The sequence below is a fragment of the Lathyrus oleraceus genome, chromosome 4 (genome assembly GCF_024323335.1).
Source record: "Lathyrus oleraceus cultivar Zhongwan6 chromosome 4, CAAS_Psat_ZW6_1.0, whole genome shotgun sequence".
Taxonomy (NCBI): domain Eukaryota; kingdom Viridiplantae; phylum Streptophyta; class Magnoliopsida; order Fabales; family Fabaceae; genus Lathyrus; species Lathyrus oleraceus.
In genome coordinates, this window is record NC_066582.1 from 271,708,951 (window position 1) to 271,724,431 (window position 15,481).

At 35.0% G+C, this 15,481-nt stretch overlaps 1 protein-coding gene across 1 annotated transcript; it reads right to left on the reverse strand.

Annotated features, from left to right (window-relative positions):
* Positions 1 to 13,814: 13,814 nt before the first annotated feature.
* Positions 13,815 to 14,711, reverse strand: LOC127137041 (B3 domain-containing protein At2g24670-like). Its single transcript, XM_051063538.1, has one exon. It carries the CDS (start codon positions 14,709 to 14,711, stop codon positions 13,815 to 13,817), a length of 897 nt encoding a protein of 298 aa, XP_050919495.1.
* Positions 14,712 to 15,481: the final 770 nt, after the last annotated feature.

Consider the following 15,481-nt stretch of genomic DNA (forward strand, 5'->3'; position numbering starts at 1 on the left):
CTACCAGAGCATTGTATGCTCTGATACCATGTTGATGATGGAGGATCCCATACAGAAAGACTGAAGAATGCACATAAAGTGTGCAGCAGAATGTAAAGAAGAAGAAGAAGAAGTATGAAAAATACTGTTACATTGATTGATATGAGAAGAAGATACAATGGTGCTATATATACACAAGTAATAACCAATCTAAGCCTGCCACCTAAGCTAACAGAAATACATAAGCTAACAGAAATACATTATACCAGTATGAGTAAAGGATGTATAATCCAATAGCTATCCTATGGAAGAACTTGGTGTTTCTATGACCATATAGATTCAAATTCAATTTAGCCTTCTCATGCCAAAACATACTCTCAAGATGCAAACATTCTTTCAAATTTGTAAGGGAAGCTCTTTCATGAGCATTAAGCACTTATAAAACCCATATCCAGAATCTTTTTTGTTGTTGCTGAATTTGATAAACTTCCTTTATCATCAATAACGTTTTGGTGCACATTCACAAAAGAGTCTTTGTTCCAAGTCCTAAGAACATGCATAAGCTTCCTATGTTTTTCAGCGAACACAAACATGGTACATCCAACAACATTCACATTTTAGCAATTCTTGATGACTTCAATATAAAGAGGGTGTGTGGACCACATTTGCAAAAACTTGAATTGCAGTAGAAGGAGACAATTATAATGCTAAATTCAAGCTTCAAAGGAAAATGATGAGAGATGATTTTTGCTAAGGTATGAGAAGAGGTTTGCGTTCATAAAGAAATCCAGTCTATATTGCAGGTGCATCTTAACATACCCCAAAATTTTCCCTCGATCAATAAATCATACGCAACTATCATTTTTATTGATCTAAAATTTGCGTAGTTCACTTTGGCGTTCTCGTTTAAATTTTTCGATGTCATTTGTGTTCCTATTTTGGTCAGCCAGGTCCTTTTCAACCGGCCATTTTTATTGCAAAATATGATTTTTATCTGTCTGTTTTCCAAAAGCTTATTTCACGTAGATCATTTTAATGCATTCATTTTATTTTTTTTGCGCATTTTAATGCCTCCGGTTTTTATTAATTTTAATTTCTTTTATTTTTTTTATTTATCAAAGTATCAAGAAAAAATAAATAAGAACAAATAAATAAGAACAAATAAATAATCATTTGATTTTTATTAAAAAAAATTGATTTGATTCATTTAAATTCATTTTTGATCAAAAAATATCCAAGGTTTTTTTGCCATTTGCATTTTAATTGTGAAAATCCTAATTTGCTTACTATTTTGTGCTTTCTCATTGTCCATTGGATCAAAATGATCAAGGGTTACCAATCAATACATACATTTCACTTGAATCACTTTCCATATCCATCTCCCTCATCCAATAAAAATTCAAGGAATAAAAATAATTTTAAAAAAGGAAAGAAAAGTGAAAAAGAAAAAATGTGTACACTCACTCACAACATTTGGCAGCTAGCGCCAAAATGCATCTTATACCCAAACTCTATCTCATAAAAAAAACGAAAAAAACGAAAAGAGATAGAAGATAAAACAATTTTTCTCAAATAGAAAAGGCCAAACAAGGCCTTGAAGGAACTCCTCACATTCCCCCTCATCTCTCTCTCTCCTCTCTCTCTCTCTCTCTCTCTCTCTCTCTCTCTCTCTCTCTCTCTCTCTCTCTCTCTCTCGGTAATCCCTCTTCATTCTCTCAGAAAAATCTCCTCTTCTTTCCATCGAAAACCACTTCCCCTTTTTCATTTCCTCCAACCTCACCCAACAAACTCTGACTGCCGTGCTCTATTTCGCCGGCCACTACCGCCTCCGTTCAACTTAGTTCACACTCCCTCATTCCTCCATTAACCCAGTGCCACTGATGCACCACCCATCAAGCTCAACTCATCAAGCTCGCTCGACACTCACTTGCAAACAAATGTTGCAGCAACTGAGTGACACAATAAGCAGAAACAACATTGCTAACAAGCCAAATACGCAACAACAACGATTACGCATTCGGTAACTTTTCGTTTCGAAAACCTCGTTGCATTTTGAGTTGTTTTAAGTTTCCATTCTTTTTTCACATTGTATATATGTTGATTTTATGCGTGTGAACTTTGTGTATTCTGTTAAGACGTTGCATTATGCATACCGGTTCTTTGGAGTTATGTACTAATTTTATTGTTTTTGGAATACTATAATATTCTATAAATATAAGATATATACGTGGTTGTTGCTGCTGTTTTACTTTGTTTCGTTGCGTTGTGTAAATTAGATAAAATCCGCTGATTTTACATCATTTATGTGTCATTATGATGCCGAATTTTTCGTTCGATATATTGATATAACATGACGACGCATATGCAGTTTATTTTTGGTTGTGTTCAGCGTTACATTTTGCACATTTAGTTGCGTTACGTTACAATTCATATTTTATGTACTTTTCGATTCGATTGCGATGAGCGTGTTGAGTGTCAGCAATTTGCCTGATTTTTCATTGGTTTACGTGTGACATTTTCAAGTTAGGTTGTCGACACACTTTAATTCAATTTCGTATGCGCTTTCGATGGTTTAGCATAACGGCAATCCACATTTTTGTTTTTTTACCAAATTGCACTTCGACACGGGACTCTTTCTTTCATGATGTTATATTTCGTTACGTTTCAATTTTATTCGCGATGAGCGCATTGTGCGTTAGAAATTTTCAATTCAATTTGTGTTGAGATACAATGATCCAACTGAAGGAGAATTGCGACCCAAAGCGCAGCGGAAATTAAAATTTCTCCTTTAGAGATCCTTACGAATGGTCATGATCAGTGATAGAATATTTACCTCTTGTGACGGTTGAAACCTTTGGTGCAGATCTCTTGCAACGATCAAAACCCTTTGATGCAGATCCACGAAACGATCACGAACGTTGAACGATGACAACGTCTCTACTCAGTCCACACGAACGGGTTCCTTCAATCTCAGTGCTAGCTGGTACGAATGAAGGCTTTGAGTGAGAGAGAGAGAGAGAGTGAAAACGAAAAGAATGCAACCGCAAATTTTTGCTTCTACACAAGGGTTCTATTTATAGAACCACTTGTGTGGGCTTCAAGCTAAAAGCCCACTTAAGTGTATTTTGGCCTATATCTTATAATATGCCCAAAATCACTTAAGCTCATGGTACCTTACCATATTTCGTATTCTACTCAAGTACATCGTACCTTACGATGCTCTATAACTCACTTAAGGGCACCGTACCTTACGGTATTCCTTAGTTACTCTATCTCTCATCAATCCGTCCTTTGTGTGTGACCCTGTAGGTTTTCGTGACGTTGGCAATTATATTAAATCACACATTTAACATAATAAACAGTGAGCGGTATCTAGCAACACATCACTGCTACCCAAGACACGAAAATGTCATGTGATCTGACAATTCCTTCTGTGATAATACTTATGTGTATAATTACCCTTTTGCCCTTATGTCTATATTGAACACAAGGCATAGACCGTGTCATCCTTGTCCAGTTCAATATTGGGCCCATAGACATTTATCCTGTTATGCAGGATGGGCAAATTCCATCTAGGTCACTCATGTCCCTCAGCATGCTTTGTGGAGTACCCATCAACTGTCTTTATGGTTATCCAGTTACGGACAACGTTGGATCAGCAATAAAGCACTCGACTCTACATCTAGGATCCATAGTGGTTTCAGGTCGAAGAGTGGAATACACTATTATCACCATGAGAATAACTTATGACACCTTGCATAACTTTCTATATAGTATTCTCATAGCGGGTCAATCCGGTATAAATATTACTCCTAATATTCATACCTATGTTTAAGACTTGATAACTCTTTATCCATGATCCATGAGATGTGATCATCAGCCTACAAACATAATAGTCTTAATGCTTTAATGTTATCCCACTTTACACTAAAGCTCGACTACGGATACTTTAGGAATAGTGTCCTTATGTTTAATGTGTTCTCATGATTAAGTCACACTTAATACATTAAACGGACTATCTATTCCAGGGACTTTATTAATCAACCATAATAAAGAGAATGCCTTTTATTATTCGATACAAGTACCAAACTGTATTGGCCTCTAGGGCTTACACCAACAATCTCCCACTAGCACTAGAGCCAATCAGACATACCCCGTATGCCCATTGATCTAGTATGGCCATCATGCTTCTGCTGCGCAAGAGGCTTTGTCAGTGGGTCAACTATATTGTCAAGTGTAGGTACTTTATATATTTTCACTTCTCCTCTATCTATTATCTCTCGAATGAGATGATAACGCCTAAGTATGTGTTTGGATCGTTGGTGAGATCTAGGCTCCTTGGCTTGTGCGATAGCACCATTGTTATCATATTAGAGACCAATGGGATCCACAATGCTAGGGACTATGCCAAGTTCACTAATGAATTTTTGATCCAAACAACTCCCTTTTCTGCATATGAGGCAGCAATATACTTGGCCTCGGTTGTAGAATCAGTAACTGTATCTTGCTTTGAACTTTTCAAGCTCACAGCGCCACCATTTCAGCAAAACACATAACCATTGGAATCATTCATATTAAAGCGTCTCAGCACCTTGTCTATGTACTCTGACTTAGGCCAAGCATTTCATGATCTATCTCTATAGATTCTGATTCCTAATATATAGGTTGCTTCACCTAGGTCCTTCGTAGAAAAGCATTTCCCTACCCAAGACTTTACTTGTTGCAGGGTAGGGATATCGTTTCCAATAAGTAATATGTCATCTACATATAATACCAGGAATACGATCATGCTCCCACTAACCTTCTTGTAGACACAAGACTCATCTTCGTTCTTGATGAATCCATACTGTTTTACTGTTTCATCAAAACAAAGATTCCATGAGTAGGTCACAGGTTCATCTTGATCCATGAGTAATACATCACCTTGATCCATATATCTTAGGTAGGTGACGTATCCTGCCTGACCTACGCTGGTCTTGTTCTACTTGAGCAGGTTGCTCTTACACAACTACTTGTGTTTCCTGCTCCAATTCCTCCATAGGTGTGTCGATGCTTTGTGATTCTTGAATTTCTTCAAGCTCTACTTTCCTCCCACTGGTTGCTTTGGAAATAAAATCCTTTTTAGGAAAACTCCAGTTAGAGCGACAAACATTTTGCCCTCAGAAGGATTGTAGAAGTAATACCCTCCCTTTTTTTCTTTAGGATACCCCACAAATAAGCATTTGTCAGATTTGGGCTCAAGCTTAGTTGAAACTTGTCATTTCACATAAACTTCGCAACCCCCAATCTTTATGTAAGACATATGTGGTTTCTTACCACTCCATATCTCATATGGTGTCTTCTCAACCCTTTTGGATGGAACACGGTTAAGTGTGTAAGCTGTTGTCAATAGTGCATGTCCGCAAATGGAGTTTGGAAGATCAACGTGACTCATCATGGATTTAACTCATTAGGTTTCATCCTTTTAGTATTAATGTTATAAGTTGGCATTATGAGATCAAGGACATATAGTCCATTGCTCATTTGTGCAGTAGCATAGAATATATCATTCAAATAAATTGAGCAACAATTGTTCTTTATTATAAATGAAAAACCAAACTTGTCCAAACAAGAAATGGAAATAATATTCCTGCTAATTGCAGATACATAATAACAGTTCTCTAACTGAATTATAAAACAACTAGGTAAAGTTAATAAGATCCTACGGCTAAAGTAGCAACCTTTGCTCCATTGCCAACTCGTAGGTCAACTTCACCTTTTGCCAAATCTCTACTCCCTTTCAGCCCCTGCACATTTGTACAAGTGTGAGAACCGCATCCAGTATCTAATACCCATGATGCAGAAGTAGATAAGTTAATAACAAAAATACCTGAAGTTGAAGTCTCTACTCCATTCTTCCTATCTTCCAGGTACTTTGGGCAGTTCCTCTTCCAGTGTCCGGTCTTACCGCAATGGAAGCAGGTGCCTTCTTTTGCTATGCCTCCATTAGGCTTCAAAGCATCAACGGTGGGTTTGGGTTTGGCAACTTCCTTGCCCTTCCCTTTATCACCATGCTTAGTGGGCCTTTTGTTCTGTCTCTTTCCATTTCCGATCATCAGAATGGACTTCCCTTTTGACTTCAGATTCTGCTCGGCAGTTCTTAACATGGCGAGCAGTTCAGGAAGAGATTTGTCCATATCAATCATATTGAAATTTAGGACAAATTGACTGAAAATATCTGGCAACGATTGCAAGATCAAATCAGTCGCAAGTTCCTTTTCGAGGGGAAAACCCAATCTCTCAAGGTTTTCCACATACCCAATCATCTTGAGTACATGGGGACCTACAGGGGCTCCCTCAGCTAACTTGCTTTGAAAAAGGGCTTTTGAAACTTCAAACCTCTCATGCCTTGCTTGCTCTTGATAGAGCAGCTTCAGGTGTTCGATCATATCGAACGCTGACATGTTCTCATGTTGCTTTTGCAATTCTGAGTTCATGGTAGCTAGCATGAGACACGCAGTTTCATTGGCATCATCGACATGCTTCTTATAAGCATCTCTTTCTGCCTTAGGTGCAGAACTAGGAGGTTCCTCTTCAGGAACAGGTGTCTCCAAGACATACAGCTTTTTATCATGTTTGAGGACAATCCTCAGGTTTCGGTGCCAATCCAGAAAATTTGTCCCAGACAATTTTTCCTTGTCAAGGATTGATCGCAAGATGTTGTTAGAGGTGTTTGCTGTCATGGTTATCTACATAAGGATTAAGAAAATATAAGTATCATTGACATATTTAATTAGGCCTTTAATCAAATATGCTCCCACTATTTTACTCAAAACAAATGACCCTCATCATTTGATTCGGAAAATCCCGTTGGAAGATTTTCTAGTGGGTCGAGATCCATATTTCACTTCGTTCTAAGTCCGCGTTGGCGGATTACACAAAACTAGGTTATTTAGGTAGGAACTCCTTCCAATTGTATCTCATACAACTCTCGAAAATTTCAGTTGGGTGAATAACTCCTTATTCAAATCCATCATATGGATCATTTCCAACTCTTGCTTCTAAAACATATATGATATTATTATAATTAAGTTTGACCCATTGTCTTAGCAGTTGGATATTACAATTATCCCATCGCACCTTACTAATATAGAACATGCACCTCGCTTTGGCGAAACCTACATTATCCGATACTAGTCTTGATGAGTGCTAAAACTTGGAAAGCATAAACTTAATATTTTAGTCTGAGGGAATTGCAATTGTTATGATCTCACCGGCTTATTTATCATATAAATCGTCTCTCACATGCATCAACATACATTCACATGCATCAACATACATACACAATGAAACAGTTATGGCCCCTAGCGCAATTGTTCTCCCAAGCCAATGAGAGAACCTAAGCTAACCTAATAACGATCTAAGCTTCTCCAAGCAAGATCTTCAAGGTTGTCTTCCTTTAGTATTGAATTCTTCTCTAAGCTTCTCCAAGCAAGATCTTCAAGGTTGTCCTCCTTTGATCTTGAATTCTTCTCTTTCTTCATATCATTATTCTCCTTTGATATTGAATTCTTCTCTTTCTTCATATCATTACATTACAGAAGAAACTCGTTTTACATACGAGGGTTTGAGATGAGAAAAGAAGTTACATTAAGAGATCAAAAGGAGAGGCACGACACGCAGGTCGTATTTAAAAACCCAAAATAAAATAAAGAAAGACTAAGGCCATAACTGATCACAACAAGGCAATAATAATAAACACATTGTTATTATTAAATTTTAATTCCTTTAATTAATTAAAACCAAATTAAATTTCGGCGACCGATACTCTACGTAGAGTTAGCCGGGGGTTCCGCTGCCCGGTCAGCGGACGGGGTCAAGGGGCAGCGCCCTTGCGGGGTTGGAGGGGCAGCGCCCCTGTCCAAAATTTTAATGAACAATTCATTTGAAATGGACATTGTTTTTGCATCAACACAACTCTTGCGTAGGCACAAAATCAGAAACCCCAAAATTTTGACTCTGTGAGTGTGACGACCGTCACAGGCGTGTGACGACCGTCACAGGCCATGTGAGTGTGACGAGCGTCACAAGACACGTTACGACCGTCACAGGTCAAAAACAAAAAACGCCGTCCTTGTTACGACCGTCATGGGCGTGTTACGACCGTCACACATCCAGTTTGTTACGCTTGTTACGCTCGTCACACGAGCTTCACGCGGCCAAAATAACAGACTTTGAAACAGTCAACACGCTCGTCACACGAGCTTCACGCAGCCAAAATAACAAACTTTGAAACAGTCAACAGACGTGTTCCAAAAGCCCTAAATTCACAACTCTTTGACGGCACAACCCTTGCGCCGTCACCAACCCTAATGCGCCAATTTCAGACCGTCAAACACACCTCGATTGTTGATTCAGTATGATTGATCAACAGGTCATTGCTTCACCATACTAATGTCGGATTCCGAAGCAAATGACCATTGATCGCTCAAAGGAAAACAATCATTTAGTGTTCGAATGAACGAAACAGAAACAGTATATCACATATACCGTATTTTGCATTAGGATTACTTATATCATATATAAGTTGATCGGTCTCAATTGCGTAACCTATGGACGATCGATGTATCGCTGCTTCACCATACTAATGTCGGATTCCGAAGCATAGTCAACATCAATCATCCAACTTATACACTCATGATGCCAAATTTAATTGCCCGTTTAATTAATTGATTCTTTCTGTCTTTTAATCATATTAATACAGAAATTAAACAGCTATCCGAGTCATGGTTTCGTAAGTGGCTCTGATACCACTGAAGGAGAATTGCGACCCAAAGCGCAGCGGAAATTAAAATTTCTCCTTTAGAGATCCTTACGAATGGTCATGATCAGTGATAGAATATTTACCTCTTGTGACGGTTGAAACCTTTGGTGCAGATCTCTTGCAACGATCAAAACCCTTTGATGCAGATCCACGAAACGATCACGAACGTTGAACGATGACAACGTCTCTACTCAGTCCACACGAACGGATTCCTTCAATCTCAGTGCTAGCTGGTACGAATGAAGGCTTTGAGTGAGAGAGAGAGAGAGAGAGTGAAAACGAAAAGAATGCAACCGCAAATTTTTGCTTCTGCACAAGGGTTCTATTTATAGAACCACTTGTGTGGGCTTCAAGCTAAAAGCCCACTTAAGTGTATTTTGGCCTATATCTTATAATATGCCCAAAATCACTTAAGCTCATGGTACCTTACCATATTTCGTATTCTACTCAAGTACATCGTACCTTACGATGCTCTATAACTCACTTAAGGGCACCGTACCTTACGGTATTCCTTAGTTACTCTATCTCTCATCAATCCGTCCTTTGTGTGTGACCCTGTAGGTTTTCGTGACGTTGGCAATTATATTAAATCACACATTTAACATAATAAACAGTGAGCGGTATCTAGCAACACATCACTGCTACCCAAGACACGAAAATGTCATGTGATCTGACAATTCCTTCTGTGATAATACTTATGTGTATAATTACCCTTTTGCCCTTATGTCTATATTGAACACAAGGCATAGACCGTGTCATCCTTGTCCAGTTCAATATTGGGCCCATAGACATTTATCCTGTTATGCAGGATGGGCAAATTCCATCTAGGTCACTCATGTCCCTCAGCATGCTTTGTGGAGTACCCATCAACTGTCTTTATGGTTATCCAGTTACGGACAACGTTGGATCAGCAATAAAGCACTCGACTCTACATCTAGGATCCATAGTGGTTTCAGGTCGAAGAGTGGAATACACTATTATCACCATGAGAATAACTTATGACACCTTGCATAACTTTCTATATAGTATTCTCATAGCGGGTCAATCCGGTATAAATATTACTCCTAATATTCATACCTATGTTTAAGACTTGATAACTCTTTATCCATGATCCATGAGATGTGATCATCAGCCTACAAACATAATAGTCTTAATGCTTTAATGTTATCCCACTTTACACTAAAGCTCGACTACGGATACTTTAGGAATAGTGTCCTTATGTTTAATGTGTTCTCATGATTAAGTCACACTTAATACATTAAACGGACTATCTATTCCAGGGACTTTATTAATCAACCATAATAAAGAGAATGCCTTTTATTATTCGATACAAGTACCAAAATGTATTGGCCTCTAGGGCTTACACCAACACCAACTTCATTACATTTAAATCGAATTTGAATCCTACTTTTAGCATCTTTGCATTGCACGTCTTTGCGTTACGCGACATCAATTCATGTCCTCGTGTCATGATTTTGATCTGTGGACGTTTCGTTTTTCTCTACTCTTTCGATTAAATTACATTGAATGCTTGTTGTAATTATTTTGTATGCACTTGTATCCTTCTGTCTTGTTGCATGTGTTGTACATATTCGATTTGATTTCATTTTGTGGCGTTAAGTTACACCTTGTGCTAGAGTTTGCATCATCACGATTAGAATTTCCGCACCCTTTGTGATGCAATTCGCAACCTTGTGTTACGATTCTCACCTTCCATTTATTCTTCAATCATCTTTTACCACTTATTCAAATAATTTTAGACCATTTTACAAATCATTTTCCACTAGCGTGAATAAACCCTCGATCAACATCTAGTTTTTCTTTTCTTTTCCGCTTACTCGAAGCGATTAAAATATTTTCTTAATAAAATTGAAAGACAAAGGGTCGAGAGATGCACATCTCTTTAAACCCGTTTATAGTCGAGATATCGGAGCACACATTGCTCAAAACGACTATTAGTCTTTCAACCTAAAACACACTAATCAAACTTGGAATAAAGGGACAATTGGAAGCACATCCATGTGAATATCGAGTAAACGTGCGTTTGGTGCACACATATACTCAAATGTTTACTCATATTTCGTAAAGATCAAATCTCCATATAAAAGCAATCCAACCAATCAAACTTACTTTTCGCCATTGCGCGAATTCGAATACCTTTTCAAAAACGCGTATGCTTTATCCATTTCGACATGAAACAAACAAAGGCTTCAGCCTCCAAGAGCGAGTAGCAAACAAAGGTTTAACCACTTGATATGTCTAAAACATCAATATTTAAAAGCACCTAACAAATAGTTCTTTTTTACAAAGAACTATGTAACTTTGAGTTCTCCATCGCACCTTGGGATACATAGGAGAATTTTTTTGAAATCTTGTCAGACACATTAATAAAAAATCCAAAAACTTTTTTCCTTCTTTTTCTCGTTCAATAAGAAGAAGACCATAATCTGATAACACACTAACACTCATTCTCATAACTAACTAAATGGGTCCCGTTGAGTACAACAGATGTGATAGGTGTTAATACCTTCCTATTGCATAACCGAATCCCGAACATGCTCTTGGTTCGACGACCATTTCTTTTTTTTCCCTTCTTTTTTTGTGGTTTTTATCGATACTTTCCGTTTCCTTTTGGAATAAATAAAGTTTGATGAAGACTCTGTTTGTATTTCAATTGTGCGATGCGCTCGGGTATTTTTCGCGACGCGACACACGTGTCAAGCCTTTTTTGAGTGTTGGCTCCACCAAGTCATCCACTAGACCAAATTATCCCTAACATTAGGAAAATGTAAGAGCTCATTAGTGTTGGTCTAGTCTTGGAAATGCTCCATAGGAAATATAATATGAGCACAAGAGCTTTTATGTTCATGAGCAACAAGAATGACATTGAAGTCTCTAATAAAGTAGCAAGGTAATGACTAGTTTCCAATGAGATTCGAAAGATCCAAGCATAAACTTCTTGTAACAATATAGCTAGTGGAAGCATATATTAAAGTAATGCCAATTTTTTTATCACCCATAAAAGATGTGAAGGAAACATGTTGATCACCAATAAAGATGACCACAAGAGATATGGAAATTTGCATAAGCACCAAAGGTTAGGTAATGCATTTGTTCTATTAAGGACCCGATATCAAAAGAAAGCATTGCTAAGGATAATTCTTTTAAGGATCAATTTTGTTGGGATGTTGGAAAGATCCATTGAGTTACAAAAAAAAAGATAAATCATTTCAAATGTTTGGATGAACCAACCTTTGACCCGGTTTCATAAAAACTTATAGATTTCAACTTTTTTTTCCTATTTCTTATTTTTACCAAAGTAAAGCTAGGAGTATTATCAGGCATAAGGTGAGAGTCAATATCAAGCAAGAAGTCCTCCTCTCCATCATTATTTCATGCTAAATTTGTGTAAGAGTCGTGAAGAAAATTTTGATTACTAACAATGGAATTTTCAATAGATTCACTGTTATCATTTATGATTTGTGTGGCATCTACAAAATTATTTCTAAGAGAGTTGTCATCAAATTCTTCATCTCCTTCGACCACCAAATCAAGTAGTGCATCAAACTTGTTTTCCAATGTAGGTGTTTTAGAGCATCCTACAAAGTCTCTTTTTCTTTGTTTCTAACAAGTTTTCTATCTTTAATTGTGTTCCTTTTAGTTACTCCTTGCCCTTTTCTAATGTCTCTCTAATATTATTGTCATTCTTAACCAGGACATAGGTTTTAGTATTTCGAATATACTATAATTTAATCGACATTTGTATTCTATTTTTGTAATTTAACCTCTTTAAATCCATTTTTTATTTTTAATTTATGCACGCGTATTGCTTTGTTAGTTTCTCATTGCTTATTTATTTATAAAACTATTATTTTTTACTTTTTCAAAAGAAAAGAGAGTAACTAGTGACAATTAAAAACTAAATCATTTTTTTATGTGGACATGGTCAAAATTAAATTATACAGATAGTTTATTGAAATATTTATAAAAGTCTTTAGGTAATTTGACTATATTAAAGTTTTCAACTAAAAAAAATGTTAATGTGTTAGGACTACATGTGCATAATACACAATATATGAGTAACAATTTTTCAATAAAATAAAATTAATTGAAAAAAATGTTAAAATTATATTAAACAATAATTAGTTATACTAAAAGTGATTAATAATTAAATGAAATATTTTCTAAGAATAATTAAGTGAAATATTTAGCATATATAATTAAAAGAAGATATGTTGTTAATTGAGGTATTTTATTAAATAAACAGAACCAATTTAAAATTACAATATTTTATTTATAAATTTCATAATGATTCTCAAATTTAATTAAAACTATAATAAATTTAAAAAATTAAAAATATTTTATTGAATATAAAAAATCCACGCTTGGTTGTTTAAGATGTTTTTATGCTACATATAAAAATTGGTTTGTTAATTTTAAACGGTCAATGTTCACGTAACACGTCTGCACAATAATAAAAATTTAATATTTGACAAAAGAATTAAATTATTAAAACAAAGCATGTTAAAATAAATTAGACATTATTTAAGTATTAAAAAAATTACATGTTAGTCTAAAATTAAATTGAATATTTATTAGATAAGATAAAAGTAATATGTAATTCTTGTTGAGATTTTAATGCTTAATAAAACCGGATGAAATTTGAAATATTTATTGTAAAAAGTAAGATTAAAGTTATTTATGTATATTTAGTGATGTTTAATATTATTTTTCATTATACAATTATGATTGTTTTTAAACCCCTACTTTACTTCTTTGACAGAAAAATTTAAAGTGTTGTTCCAAAATTAAAAAGAAAAATAAATTAATTTATATTTAAATTATAAACAAAAATATAGACCTATCATAACAAAATTATTATTAATGATATTAAAAGAATAAAATTTTCAAAAAAAATTTAATCTAACTATAATGGTTTAAAGTTCCTATATCATATTTCAAGAATTTGATATTATAGAAAATAAAAACTAATAGAAACAAGTATCAAAAGTCTTAAACAAAAGATCTTCACTCAAACTCTTTCTGGTTGAAGTTCACAATTCTCGTCCTTTGATTTCTTCGATCTTTCATTTTTGATATCAATTGAATTCTTCGACTTTTCTCCACTTTTTTCAATTTCTTGCATCTTAGTGTCGAGTAAAAAGTACAAGTTATCGTTGACCCTAAATGACCAAATATCAAGTTTTTGATTCTCTTTAAAATTATTCTCCAATAATACAGGTGACCAATCCTGAACAAGATTGTAAACACTAGTAGTGCTCATATTCCACTTCTTCAAAGATAATGGGAATTCGTTAAAATAAGGATCTAACACAATCACTTTTAAACCGACCGGCTTTCCTTCTTGATCCCTTGTTTCTAAGATTGTCTTTTCTATTTCTGTGAGAAAATCAGATCTAATTTGTGTAATTGGCATTGAAAGACGATTGTTGTTATAGCTGAGATCAGACATAAACAATGTCTTACACATGATATATTTAATATCATTACCATTCAACACTGAGATCATGTTATTAACATGATTAGGCAATTCTGGTGGTGGTGATAGAGGAGTTTTTTCCTTACGAATGATTGGTTTCCTCCTAATTGCGGGCTTTGATTTCACTATTCTTTCCCCATCAGAGATGATATCTTCATTGTCTGGACGATACCTTTTTTTGCTATTAACTTGTACTTTTTTCACTTTCCTTTGTTGACATGAGGTTTGATTGATTTTCTCTATTTGTGTTAACTCATCTTTGGTATAAAATTGTGGAGAAATTTGAGATAACACACAATGCAAAGTAAAATGAGACAATGGATCGAATTTCTTTTCTAAAGAATTCAGTTTTTGCATATATGCATTGATCTTCTCAATAGCCAAAGCTTTCTTTTCCATCATGCATTGAGCTTCCGTCTCCATAGACATTGATTTCTTTTCTTTTCTTTCTCAAATAAGGTGTTGCTGTATCGATGAAGTGTTGTGGTTTCAAGTGTTTATCAAGTGTGTATTTATAGTGTTCTTGGAGATTTAAAATTTAAAACTAAATAATGGTAGAATCTTATCATATATTTAAATTTCCTTCTATATAGGCTAAAGATATAGATTTGATACTATATCTCGGTCAGTTAGTTACAGTGAATATATTTTGTTTGTTACCATATGTTTGTTACCACAAATTCAATTAAGCTGACTTTCAATTTTAAAAACACAAGTAGAGATAACTAAAAATACGGATTAGCTTTTCAACAACAAATAAAATCTAGATCAAACAATGACATTAAATTTATTTTGCATATATTAAAAAAATTGATACAAAAGAATCCATTCAATATCAGTTTAAAAAATTTGGGGAATATTAATCTATATCAATTTTCTATACAAATTGTCTTAAATACAATTTATATTAAGTTAATAATTTTTTATTATGATAAAAAATAATTAATCATTCTTATATTTACATTATGATATATGTGAGAGAGAGAGAGAGGCACAACCCAAACCCATCATTGGGCTGGATTAAGCCTGACCCGGACCCTATTCATCATCTTCTTCAATCCCCCATGGTTTCATTCACATAATCAAAATAGTAACATGCAATTTTCAACTCAATCCAAAGTTTTCAATTTCATAAAATCACGTATTACAAATCAAATATCGGATCAAATACATTATAATTTCAGTTACAATTCAAAAAT

What these genes read in the sequence shown, in the direction of transcription:
- LOC127137041 (XM_051063538.1), bottom strand. Translation starts at nt 14,711, where the DNA reads ATGTCTATGGAGACGGAAGCTCAATGCATGATGGAAAAGAAAGCTTTG.